General features: G+C 33.7%; 1 protein-coding gene across 3 annotated transcripts in view; it reads right to left on the reverse strand.

Annotated features, from left to right (window-relative positions):
- Nucleotides 1–13,139, reverse strand: part of LOC123012907 (LIM/homeobox protein Lhx3) — an 18,746-nt gene extending 5,607 nt beyond the window's left edge. For 2 of the 3 annotated variants that reach the window (XM_044411132.1, XM_044411131.1), the window contains exon 1: nucleotides 12,827–13,139. In XM_044411132.1, coding sequence (XP_044267067.1) covers nucleotides 12,827–12,956 — 130 coding nt within the window. In that variant the 5' untranslated portion in view covers nucleotides 12,957–13,139. Of the gene's footprint in view, nucleotides 1–7,039; nucleotides 7,132–12,826 lie in introns of those variants that run through there. The other variant, XM_044411135.1, reaches the window with a different exon arrangement.
- Between the last annotated feature and the right edge of the window lie 1,288 nt (nucleotides 13,140–14,427).

Below are 14,427 nucleotides of genomic sequence, written 5' to 3' on the forward strand. Positions count from 1 at the left end.
TTTTTTACAAGGCTATGATAAAATGAAAGTATATATTATCTTATTTTTTGAACAACATATTTCGGAAAATTACACTTTTGTTATTTAGTTGGTCCTTACGTTTCTATTTTCGGAAAGCTTAATTTAACTGTTGTGGATTTAATTAATTATGAATTATCGTTAGACTAGTAGTAAATTAGTATTGCAACTTTATAACACTGTTTTTGGCAACATTTTACGTAATACTTTTGTCATCACTAGCTGCATACTGTCGTTTTTAAATGAGAAATTGTTGTAGATCAACGTATTTCATCGAAAATAATGTAATTTGAGCTATTTTATTCAAGCAATTTAGGTACCGCACACGGCAAATGTCATCAATTTTAACTTTTATTTTTTTAACAGATAAGTATAATAATATAATATATTTAATTTAAAAAGCGCTCAGTAGAAAAAAAATTATAAAAAATATGTGTTACAACATTTTATTATGATACTCGTACGTTTGTAACACAGGGAGAGTTTTTGTAACACTTCTTTTTAATATAGGTACTACATACGAGTATTTCGAAAAAATACACCACAGCTAATTATTCTCTTTCCGGCTACTAAATTTTTAATCCGGCTTGAATGAAGTCGTTCTTCCTTTTTATCAAAACTCAAAGCTCGTTCGGCGAAGTTAACTCGCTAACTGCATTATTCCGTGTTTGAAAAAGCATCTCCTCCGACTTTAGGCCAGATTAGCCGCGTTCTCTTTAATAATTCAACAAACTCCGGGAAGATTTCCCCGTCTGATATCCTCGCTACCTTAAATATGTACAATCCCAAGTAAGCGAAAAAAGCGCACAAAAGACSGAATAAAGCAATTACTTGCGCGGTATTAATTAAATATTCAAGACGATACCACACGAGCGCAGTTCTAATCGACCGCCGCATCTCGCATAACCAATTCCATTAGAGAACCAAATCGAGTTATATGCAAAAAGTAGCGGCGATATTTTCCCGGCTGGATTGTCAACAGATGGTGCGTTTTTCTGTTCCATTTGAGCATTAGCACCCCCGGCAATGACATGAACGCCAGTTGTGTGTGGAACGACGAGAATGACTTTTATGGGGCGGCAGGTTTCATTCACTAAAGCCCTTTATCGTCCGATATAATCGGCTATGATCTTACTTTATTTATTTCTACGCTTCATTTAAATGMCACGCGAAATAGGGCTTTTAAATTAAATGCAACTAGATATTGTTACTGCATYGCCTATTCTATTAAGACGTTTTAAACTCCTGCGGCGCATRTTGTTATATAATCATAATAAATTCATTGACGCAGTTATCCACTTTCAATTAAATGCCGAGATTTCTTGATAGGTGGTCGCCACAAGTGCTCAGCTTGACTAAGATTAACATAATAATTAAGTTATTATTAACACAACGAGCTTACGTGGCTTTCAAATTATTTCATTCATGTCAATTTAAACWTTCCACTAGCAATTAAAACTGCAAATTGCAATAAACAACAGGTGGTAATTACTATTTTCTGCAATAAAAATACGAGAAAATAATAAACTAAAACATCTTGTAATCATTTACATTATTGTTTTTTAAAATAATTTATATCTGTTTTTGTAGACAAAAAGTGACTTCAAAATTAGAGCCTTAGAAACATATTTCTATATTTTAGAAATCATTTAATATTAAAAGATTTTTTGGAAAAAAATACAGTTTTGCTTGCAATTGCTTGTTTTGTCCTCAAAATCCGTCTCTTAGGTCGCGTTATGTCGCAAATCCTCTYCCCTGTGTTTATTCTGGTAGAAAATAAATGGCACCCCCACGGATCCGTCGAAGTCGATCGGTGTTAATCCGGCATACTAATTGAATTGGATGCACTTGTTTTGCTACATCCAGCGACCCCGATTGATCCATTAACCCCCTCTCTGGTGTTAAAACTGGCCAAGATCTGCTAGCGAGGGTGACATCGCCATAATCCAGTCCATTTAGTAAATGTTCAGGGCGAAATGCCACTTATTTATTCATAGATGCGGTGGCGGGACCGCTTTTAACCCCTCTGAGAATATTAATTAAAAACTTGCAAACTAGACTGAAAACACATTTAATAAAACAGGTATCGATACAACACGCGCATTGTTACGAGTTAATGATGCGTCGAAGGAGCGCCTTTTGGCGCAGGAAGTTGACATCATACCCACATTGTCAGATTTGATTTCATGCAATCGTCGAAAATATAATCGGCAATTAACATTTTTTTACGGTGAAATTCGAACAATTGGAGTGGTGAAAAATAATAAAAACGCAATAGATCAATTGATTGTGATAGAGGATTTATTAAATATTAAACAGACGATTAAATATGAATGCGGTTATTTGGGAGAGTTGTCATCGTGACTTGAGTTGTTATACAATAATGACACAATGACCATTATGACAAAACCGTGAGGGAAGCTTTATTTCATTTTTTGTATGTGTTAGCTATGACACGCTACGATGGTCATTGAGGTAACATCGGTTCTATTATTCATTAGTGACGATATGGTGTCACACTTAAGCTTGTATTGATTTGGGGACACTCCGTAGTCAAAAGGGGTATAAAGGAAAAAGATGTAAAATGGTTAATGATTTATTGTAGTTTAAGCATTTAATTTATAAACCTATATTTCACATTATTTTTATAATTTGTTATTTAATATTTATAATAAAAGGACTCCATAATTTAATGGTTTTAATGTTTAAACGTAATAGACAGTGCGCCAGAACTCGCGTCTTAGAGAAAAATGCCATGTAAGGGAAGATACTAGAAACATGGAAAGAAAGTTAAAAAGAAAATATCTATAAAAATTTATTTATGAGAGTTCAAATTTTGTACTTTGACTCTATTTATTTCTGTTGGAAAAGTAACTTTCCATGTTTTTTTGCTACAGGTTATTGGAAGAGGAAACAAAGAAGCTGTATCCTAAATTGTAACTCTGTTTAATGTTATTTGCGGCTTTTATTGGCAAATTTTTTGTACCTTTACTAAATAATTATAAAAAAACATAGTATACAAGATCATCAGTATCATTAAATAGTCATAAAAAAATGTCAATTGTTTAAACATTTTTTCCATATTCCTGGTAGCTTATCTTACTTCAAATTTTTCTCTGGGGCGCGAGATCTGACATACCCTGTTTCGGTCAAGTGATCAAAAATTTATTTTTAACACATATTGCATACAATTTTTGCCATAACTAATTTAAAGTACCTATTTTATCTCCGAATATTTATTTGCTTTTAATTTCTATTTAATTATTCTTTTGATACAGTCGTTGGGAACGTTTTGCACTTTAAAAGTCACTACGTGATTTGCTACTAAAAATAAAAATGTTTGATATCATTTGCTGCGATCTCGTTATCTGGCGTCGAAAGTAAAGCAGATGCGCCCACTCGTTGCATCCCTTCAAGCCCTTCAATTTACGGTCGACTCGAGCCGTATTCATGACGATGATTAGGGACAAAACGCTCTCCTTGCTTTTCTAATCAAACAAAACCCGCTGACTTTTCACAACAATGGTTTCTCGGACGCAGAATAGACTGATTGAAGCCATGTAATGTCGGCTTACATCCCCGTATTTCATCGGAGCCCCACAATTCCATCCACCCCCGACTCATCGGCGTACAGGCGCGGATTCGGACATATTTCGTCTCATTGTTTTCGTTCATGTGTGTCTTGGGCGGATTGATTAAATCGGGGCGAAGGGAGGCTTCTCGCCAGCGTTCGATAAAAAGCGTACGCATTTATCAATGGGACAATTAGCCGACTTTGATCTCGAAATGGGAACACTTGGCTTTGCGAAATCTGAAAGGATGATCTCGGAGCACGCACCCCAAGTTGTTACAAAAGTGTAACAACAATGGGCGGGATGGTGGACGCGTGCTGCTAAATACTATCGTATTGACGACGAAGGATTTGTTTGGCAGGAGGATTAAAAGGAACGGAGTTAATAGATGACGACGAGACGAATGCATTTGCAAACAATGGGGTTGACAAAGTGGAAATTGTTTGTAATACCGGACTGGACAAAATCGGCACGAAAACAAATCGACCACCAGAAGATCTCGAGTGAGGGGGAGGACGACAAAAGAGGACTTATTTTGTTCAAAGTGTTAAATCTGTGCTACAACCAAAACTACGCAGACTACCTCAATAGTGTGGTGTTGTGGCTTAGTAATATTGACAAATTGTGTATCAAATCAACTACGAACTTTGTAGTGCAGATTTCAAATAAAACTATCAGACTGATACTATAATGAAACAAATGACAAACGATAAAAAAATACTAACGATCGAATATATGACAAAATGTTGATGTGTATAAAAAGACCATTTAGGAATAAAAATGCTTCGAGAAGAAAGGCGTTTTAAATTTCTGTAAACAATAAAATGTGCTGTTGCACAAGAATTGTAAGAAGGTTTACAAGGCGTGTAGAAAAAAAATTATGAAGTCATGTGGCTTTAATGAATTTATCCATCTTATAGTGCAAATTCAATATCTAGACTTCCATTTAAAATAAAAAATTTCTTAGCAGAAAAGATTTTGATGAGAAGGTTGAATGCTGCTATTTCTAACTATTTTGCACACCTTCAAAAAAATAGTTTCGATAATAAAATATTTTGCATAATAATCCAAAACAAAAGAGATTAATAGTAGCTTAGCTATTGCAGGGAATAATATACAGGGTGYTTCACATAACTTTACGAGGCTTGCGCCTAATGTACACATTCAAATATACAAAAGTCACAGAACACTGGATCCAAAAAATACACATTTCATTATTTAATTTTTGTAAACCCATGACAGTAGTTGTCAAACTAATCACTGTTTCATTAATAGTCATAAACTGCAGTTTTTCAGAAACAATTATCATTTGATCTATCAAGAGACGGCATGAATAGAAAGRTTGTAGTGTATCTATCTTAATCACTAACTAACTAAAAACGTTGTAACTTCTGAAAGGGTGAACAAATTAGAGAAGATTATCCAATTTTTCAAAATTTGTAATCGAGTTCGTATCGGAATATGTATTATTGATTGCACCTTACAGGCGCAGGCCTCGTAAAATTACGTGAAACATCCTGTATTTATATTTTTTTTTATAATAATCGAAAACTTAATCTAAAATACTGACAAATTGTTTATTTGGACCCACTTATAAAACCTCTGATATGAAACGCTGTATTTCGAAATATCTACAATCCAAAGTACTCAATCAAAACCTGTCGTTGCGGGGGTCCCTCTCGCCGGACTTTCCGACAAAACACCGGAAATCCAGATTTGCCACAACCCGGAAAGTCATTGTTGGTACCGGAAGTGTGCTGGGGTGTTTTCGGTGTCAACAGTTGGGCCCTCGTCGCCGATTAACAGTTGCCGTTTTCAATTTAAATGCATACGTCTTCGGCACGCTCTGGATATTTTTCCCTTTTTCCTGTTTGACACCGCCCGAAAACAATAGATAATGAAACAGATGAGCGCCGCGGGGCGTCGTCCCCGTAATGATCCTCATAAGTGTGGCATGATCGCGCCACTGAACCATCTGCCGCCTCATATGATTCACCWTCATTTACCTATCTCGGGCCGGAATCTGGGGGGGTGGAAGCGACTTCTCGATCATTATTTATTGAACGAATTCTGGTCAAATAATCAAGTCGGCGCTCGAATAATAAGAAAAATAAACAGAATTAAAATTAATATAAACAGAGTGGGCCGTATTATGAAATCAAACCGCAGGGGTAGCGCCGGTTTACACAAGGGGTTGCACGGGGACATTGGGGAGGGCTTCTATGCGCACGGTTATAGTCATGCTTCATGCTATAATTTGTACCCTCTAGAATTATGAACATATTTACTGATTGTCTCACGAGACTGCATTGATATGCCACCGCGCCCTTTAGGACGGATTTATGGGTCCWGCAGGAAAAATCTAAGGGAGGTCTAGTATTAGACACGGTCGCGGTAATTAATACCCATATTTCAAAAATTTTATACCCGCTGTCAACACAACAAACAGCAATTTAGTTCATGAAGAACACAAGAACTGAAAACTCGTTTCAGAATTGGCCCGTTTTTAATGTTTTAAATTACTGAATTTGCCCAAAAAATAATGGATTAATTAAATTTTGTTTTGGTAGACCTTGAAAAAACTTATCTTTATTAGAGGCTTGTTAGAAATATGAGCTTAGTAGCCTGTCAACTTGTTTCATTTAAAAATTATAGCACATATCAAAATTTTTAATTAATATTAAAATCTATAACAATTAAGTATTAGCTGTCTTTTGTTATAGTGATTTAGATAAACTTTTAAAAAAAATAAGAACTTTTACACTGTGATAAGAGATATTACTATGTAATTTAAATAAAAATATGTAATATTATGTATGTACATATGATATGATGAGTAATGTATGTTTTTCAATTGTTGCGAAAACAGTCTGACATTTTCCTGGATCACTTAACTTTTCAAATTAAAACTTTTTTGAAATAAGTGCCTGAAAATAAAGAATAACTAGGTAAATAAAAACTGATAACTAATACTGATATAGCAAATAACAAGAAAAAAAAGTTTAGAAAAAAAACTACTTAAGTACATTTTCATGTGGAAAATTCAATTTTAAAAAGATTTTACATTTAATTTTTAGGGACAAAATTTATATAATTAATTATAATAATAAAAAATATTTTTTTATTATGAAATTAATATTTTTTTAATACCTATTGCAATATTTGATAAACATTTGTAAACTCGTTTTTTGAATGCTGTTCTTAAATAATACCATACCCTGGTAGATAGATGTTGTACAATAAAAGCCTTGAAAAAAGTTCGGCTTTGTACGAAACGTCAGGAAACAATTAAAAATAAAACATATTTACATATTAAACATATTTAATCTAAATTTTTTAACCTAAATTTTCCYGCTGCATTTTTTTATTTATATTTAATAAGTCCAAATTTTCAGACAAGAAAGCTTAACTAATTAGTAGTTAAAAAGCACAAAAAGCAAAAAACTTACGTGAATAAATGGTAGTTTGATTTTTAATAAAAAAATTCTCCAAAATTAAATTTTGCAACATGGCACTAAACTGTTTTSTATAGTACAGTTTGAATTAGTTTTTTCAAAGCAAATGAATCACTTGAAAGTTTTTATGATTTGGAAGTGAATAATAATCTATATTTATTAATAGTAGATATCTGATAACTTATAATGACCAGTTTATATAAATACTCGTATCGTGTATAAAAAAACACTTCACTTGGGGTCTCCCATTGATAAAAAATAGACTTATTTGAAGCTGAAATCTTTTAGACCTATATGTAGATGGCATATGTATTTGTAAATTTCATTRATTTTTATTTTGCGTATAGGAACTAAAAGGAAAACTGTTTTACATTAAACTGTATTTGGTTACAATTTAAAAACAAATTTTGCTTGTAAAACATGTTTTAAAAAATTTTGACATGCCCAAAGTATATTAAGTATATATTAGTACAATATATTGTAAGTAATGAGACAAGAACTGAGTATTGTAYCTACCCATCCGAGTATAAAAATTAACTTTTAATTGAAATCTTTTTTTAAATGAAAATAATAATTTACGAATCACGGTCACGGAATTTTGGACATCAAATTTATGTCAGTTCAAAAATTGTCAATGTAAGCCACGCTTTATTGTCATTATAATCAACGTTTGAAACAAAAATTTGAAATTTTTAGTTGAAATTTATTTTTGGCGTCGATTTTCCGAAACAATAATGCCAGCAATACGTRCTTTTATTGGTATAAGTTCAATAAATTATTTTGTYATTTTTTCTCTAGCTATCAGGACAAAAATTACAAAAACCAAAAGTGAAGTTAGTTGCCTAAGGCCCGTTTTACATTTTTATGTCAGTCAAATGACAAATCGTCGAAAATTCCGTGTCCGTCAGTGTATTATTGGTAAATATTTATTATCAGTTATCACGTAATCAGATCATAGAAAGAAACAAAAACTATCCATTATAAAAAATAAATATGACATAAGTACCTACTAACACAATGAAAAACACTCAAAACTCGGGACCCCTCCATTGATAAAAATATTGCGTGTTAAATGAATGAACGTACAAACTTAAAACCGCAGAGCCAACTTTGATATTGACGCTTGAATACTTTTTGAATTAGTTTTGCAGCCACTTAACGGTAACAAATTATGCAAATGACGTCACCATGACAATTGTGGGTAATCAAGGAAATAAATTAAAAATGTATTTTGTTCCGCATTATTAAAACAAAAAAAGGTAACAAGAAATACGCAAAGCGGTAAAAATTCATACAATTATCTAACTGATCAAGGTCCCAGTCGGTAAATGTAAATAACAAAATAAAGGTAAAAAATATTTACAGTAATAGTTGTTAAAAAAAATACAATTTTTTGCTTATAAATATTCAAAATGGGAGTTTACGAGTTAGAAGGCCATCCGGGCCCTATTTTTTAAATTGTTATATTAATTTTGTATTTTCAAAGGTTAAATAAAGCCCTAAAGTTTGATTTCCTCGTAAAACCTGGGCCATAAAATGAAAAATCAGTGTTCGCCGCGATTTAATAATTCCATATCGTAATGAATCGAGTTAGGTAATTACAGGTGATAAAGCCCACCTGCGGCCTTAATAACCGTGGTGTTAGTACCGCGTTTAAGTTTTGTGTGGGTTCCCCGCTATGCAAAAAGGGAAACATAATCTTTGCAGCACTCATCGGCCACATGTCGGTCGCGTGTCCCGAAGTCCACCAAGTGGCACGTGCGACTCATCTGCTAAGGCCTAGGTGGGGCTTCCATCTGCCCAAAAGTCTGAATTTTTCTTCCGTCGCGGTGGAACACCGGTTGAATAGGGACGACGTCCCTGCCGCCATCCCCCCGGCGATGATTACGGCGGGAGCGGCCCGCCCTCCCCGCTCTAATCATGCTGAGTGCCGGCTGAATGGGACGCCGCCCCCGCACACGCATCATCGACCGCCGCCTCATTTGCCTGCAACCCTAAAGGACTAATACACACATGTATCGATGTGCCCTCGGTGGGGCATCTAATAAGGCTAAAAGCTCCAGTTTAACACGTCGGAGCTTTGTTACGGAATTATGCAAGATTACGGCCGATTGGGCTTTCGCGCGAGATTATAAACAATAATCGATTTGTCATCAATGTCTTTATATTTTTTTGTATTTTTTTAATTGTGTTGTGCTTTAATTAATTAAAAAAATAAAACAAAATCGATATGGTTGTCGTCCCACAGTGTTTTGACTCTGGGGAAGTTTGTTTTCCGCCCGGAAATCAAACTACTTTCTAAATAATTAAAACAAGCAGTTTTAGGTAATTGGAGTTTAGTTCAAGGCCGGAAAATGCTCTCTGGGTCAAATATTTCAATTACTGGGTGAAGTGAAAAAGGAAGGGCAATGAATTTTGAAGCTATTAAGACAACAAGAGTTTTATAGACAGTTTAAAAATCGAGGTCGTAGTTTAAATACGAGTGAGAGTTTAATAGACCAAGATTTTTAAACTATAAAATAAAACTTATGTTGAAGAAGAAAATATGTAATATACAAATTTCGTATGTAAAATAGTACATTACAAGCGAGGTGGTAAATGCAGACTGAGTCACTTATAATAAAGACCCTAACCGATTTTTAGACGCAACCCAAAATACATTCTCAGATACCACTATACGTTAATTGATATYCTGTTTGAAAATTTTCAAAGATGTAAACCTAGATACCTGTAATAGCTCTGAAAATTTTGATAAATTGGAATCTTACGGAGTACCTTTGACGGTACAGATTCAGCCACAGCAGGGTCTTATGGTATTACCCCGAGTGCTTATGTATACGAGAGGATAAAGCACAAGAAGTAATGTCATTACCACCGAGGTTTGTATGCTATTTTATTCACAATCACATTAGTTTTAGTCAAAAATTTGAATAAAATAAAATTGTAACAAAGTTAAGGTCCAAACGTGGTAGGACATCCAAACGGCGTTTGATTTTTGACATTTCAGAAATGTCAAGGAAAATATTGAATTAATGTGTGAATCAGATTTCAAATCGTAGAAATGGAGCAGTGTGCTTCCCCAGAGGTAAGAGAAACTGCTACAAAAGCAATTGAATACTAATTCAGCAAAATATTATGCATAACTTGACAATTTGAAAGAAAAAATTTTTGGTGTATTTTTGTAATTTTAGGGTTGGCTATCCTGCATATTACCGCCCAAAAGAAGTAATAGGTATTATTACTCCTCATGAGATTTAATGATGTGTTTTCCTATCTTTAAAAGGTTAGTAATCGGCATATTACATTAGTGATTGTGAATAAAAGGATTTTACAGCGCTCCAGCTAAATCYTATWTTACATTATTCTGTTGTACAGTTGAAGACAAAATACTTTGGTCGTCAATGTCACTTGAGTGACATTAAATTGTAAAACATGCTTTAGGACTGTTAACCTTATTTTTAGCTACTGTCAATCATAGTTGACAAGGTGTACATATTTTTCATAGGAAAATATGATAGCTGTCACTAATTTCAAATTGTTAATTGTTAATTTAAGGTTAAAGCTTGAATTACATTAAAGTGTCAGAAAAGTGACGACCAAAGTATTTTGTCTCCAACTGTAAATAACTATTACTTTTTTACTAAGAGAATTGTRACTGTACGTTGTTAAAATTGTAATAAGGTGGCGGCTATTTACTTAGAACACTTTAAGCAAAAGCGACAGTAATTTACATTTTTTTGAGTGCTTGAAAATCATTTTAATTTTTATTAGGGAAATTCTGAAAAATCGTACCTACATTCTTAAATAAACCGACAAAATTTTATCACAGTTTCCCAAGGATAAATGGAGACAAACTGTACAGGTTTATGACTTTTAAGGATTAAACAACCTTGATCCGTGCCACTTACGGCGTTTATGAATTGTTGCAATGATAAGTGACGTCGAAAATAACTTTAATAAATTTTATTTTGAGAACGGTTAAACAAAGAACTTTTTAAATATTTTTTTAAACTGTTCTCATTTGATACTACTAAGGATAAAATTTTCTTGATCTATTTAAGAATCACCCTGTATTTGGACTGAAATTTTGTTGTTTTTAAACGTTTTTATTTTTTGTCAAAAAGAGAGATCATCAAGTGATCCGAATTATTTTTTTTATACAAAATTCAAATTTGATCTATCTAGATTTGTAGATGCTCTTCTACCGTGAGGAAAAAAAAAAACATACCAAGAAGTTTATTTTTTAGATTATTGCAAAACCAAATTTAGATTGAAACGTGAAGGTTATGAAATGAAAATCATTTTTAATAAATGAAAAAGTGTTTCGTTAACGTGTTTTACGTGAGATATTGAGGATGATATAAAAGATTACACAGGATGTTTCGTTTTTATTGTTACAAATTTGAACAGGTGATGCAATATTCAATTTTAAGATAAAAGTTTCCTATGAAYGTATATCGAAAAATTTTATCCAAGTTTGAAAGGGGTGGATTTTTTCCAATATTTCAGAAACCATTGTAGATAAAATTACAAAATTTGGCACAACTATAACCTTTATATACCCAAATGAATTCAAAGATAAAATGACGAAATTTTTACTCATGAGTGTCCTAAACTGGGGGGGTTTAGGGTAAAAAGTACCCTAACTATTTTGGCTGTTGTTTCTTGCCACTTTCAGCCACACAATTCTAAATTCCATAGTTTTTTACAATAAAAGGGTCTCTTGCGTTTTTTCGATACAACTTACCGTTTTTGAGTAAAATCAGTTTACAAAATGTGTTACAGACCATAAAGAGGATAAAAATTAAATTTGTTTTACCATTTAAGACGCCCGTGATTAAAAATTTCGACAACTCATCTTTGAATTCGTTCAGGTGTGTAAAGGTTATCACCTGTACCAATTTTTGTAATATTATCTATTCTGCAATAGTGGGAAAACCCCATTAAAAAACGCGTCTCTTTCATGGGATGTAGCACGCATTACATTACATTTTTTGATACATGTTCATAGGAAACTTTTGTCTTGAAATTGAATATTCTATCACCTGTTTAAATTTGTAACAATAAAAACAAAACACCCTGTATATAATTTAATTTAATTTTATGACTAGGAAATTGAATGGTCGAGTACAAATTTAAAACTCCAGAAATTTACATACTAATGCTGTAATAAAAATGATGTTAATAATAAAGTGAATACAATGAGAATTATGAGATTATTTTATTATCTTTTCAATTGTTTCACGGAAGCGTGTCATATAAAATGAAATGAAAAAGATACGATTTATACTTTAGTCAGTGAAACAAACTAAGCATAATATTGCAAAAATAGTTTAGAAATTTAATACTCGTACTTACTTTTTACAAAAATACTGTTGTCCTTTCAAAAATAAAAAAAGCAATAACGAGAATTAAATAAACACACTTGAACACCCTTCATAATAGCTCTCAACTACCACCGGATCTCTGGCCCACCCCCTTTTAAAAATCAAAAAACCGGGCAAGTCCTGCGGCTCTCGTCGATCATCTCCAATTACACATCTCTCGATCACACTTGTGCCGTGTTTGAGTCGCTTTTTAAGACACGTGTCGTTTGGTGCATCCACGTGCCCGGACTACTCCGGTTACCGTAAAGCAACAGTAGCAGTTCACATGGGAAATCTGTTTAATCTCCCATCCCGACCTTAATTAGGTTAGAATTGATGCGCTTTTGGCTGCCAAATCGATTTCCCGTAATGAAGACAAGCAGCGACGGCTGCGGCCGCTAAAAGCTTTGGTTACCTTCGAGCGCCTTGTTGCGGGCCAGCAGTGCGAGCAGCACCTCGGAGTTGGGGGGGCCGTCCATGGGGGGCATGCTGGGGGGCATTCCTTGGATCAAAGGTAGCCCTCGCGACTGCTCCAGAATGGACATAGTCACAGCACTTTTTCGCGCACCGAGGGGTCTAATCTCCGATCCGGGCGATGGCGGTGATTTTTTCCGGCATTTTTTACACTGCGACGATCATTTCCGGACGTATGGCTCATGTAGGTTATATTTTTCAATTTGCGTTAACTTAGTCGGCTCCGTTTAATTTCACTAAGTGTTTCACCCCGAGCCCTGAGATTCACTGTAGTAAAGGAGTCTGTCTATTTCGCTCCCTCTACCCTTCTACCAACGACGCCATTATTGAAATCAGTCTTGATTATGGAGGTGTGACGTCACGAGACGGCGAGCGTCGGCGCGAAACAGGGACACTCCCTCGCAGGACGGCCTTTGCAGGATCAGGAATTGTAGGAACGTAGCAGGGGACTACAAGAATGGAATATGTTCGAAAGGAGCCAAGTTGGGCATTGGACAAGAGTTTTTTCTAAATTGAAATTCGTAAGTTGTATACACGAATTCAAATCTCTGGAAGGCTATTCTTACTCGCAGCAGGAATATTTCGCATATTTATTCTTTAAGTAATTAAACTGCCTTCAAAAGAAGCCTGTTTCAAAGTTGGAAAATAAATTTGACTTTAAATGAATATCAAAGATTTTATACAAATATTGAAAGATTTTGATTATACAGAGTGGTTATAAATGATTTTCATCTAGCCAGCTTTAGAATTTTTTTGTATGTAACTTTATTTGTGCCGCTCAAAAGCTGAAAGCTCTAGTTCTGTCATTAGTGTCACTTATTAATTAATAATAAATTGTTGTTGATTAAACTTTTATTGTTTCAACTAATTTCCATTAATAATGTAACTTTGGAAGAAAACAAGTTTATAATTGAAGTCTATTTTCGAAGTGGATGCTTAGTAAACGGCAGTAAACAGCAAGTATAAGTTAACCTCATTTTTTACTACTGTCAACAATTTTCACTGACTGTCACTATCAGACTCTTCATTGCATATTTTTGCATATTTTTGACAAGAGAAAAGTCAATAATTTGAAATTGTTATCAATGCGAATGTAAAAAATGGCATTATCTCCGCTTTAAAAATCGGACGTTCGAAAAACTGTTCTTGACCAAAATTTTTGTACCTACATTATTTGAGCATTAGGTATTTTACAGCGTTCAGTTTTAAGAAAACACTCAGGTTCGCGTTAAGTTTTAATATTAAAACTTCTCGCAGTAAAATTATATCTACCGCACTTTACTACATATTTATTTTAAAAACATTATTTTATTACATATCAAATCTCAAAAAGAGTTCAATTGACGTATCTTTAAAACCTTGAATAATATTAATTATACTATTGTTTAAACCTAGACTTATACATACTTCACTTCACTAAATTTTGCTAGGTTATTGATTTACTCGTACTAGCTTACTAACTTTTGAGAAAAAACAAAGTGTTTTTTTTTGTACTTCAGTAACTTTTATAATTTAGATAGTTATAATTATTACACCTTTTAT

The sequence above is a fragment of the Tribolium madens genome, unplaced genomic scaffold, assembly GCF_015345945.1.
Source record: "Tribolium madens isolate multiple individuals breed KSU strain unplaced genomic scaffold, Tmad_KSU_1.1 Scaffold_96;HRSCAF=242;Tcas5.2_LG5, whole genome shotgun sequence".
NCBI lineage: Eukaryota > Metazoa > Arthropoda > Insecta > Coleoptera > Tenebrionidae > Tribolium > Tribolium madens.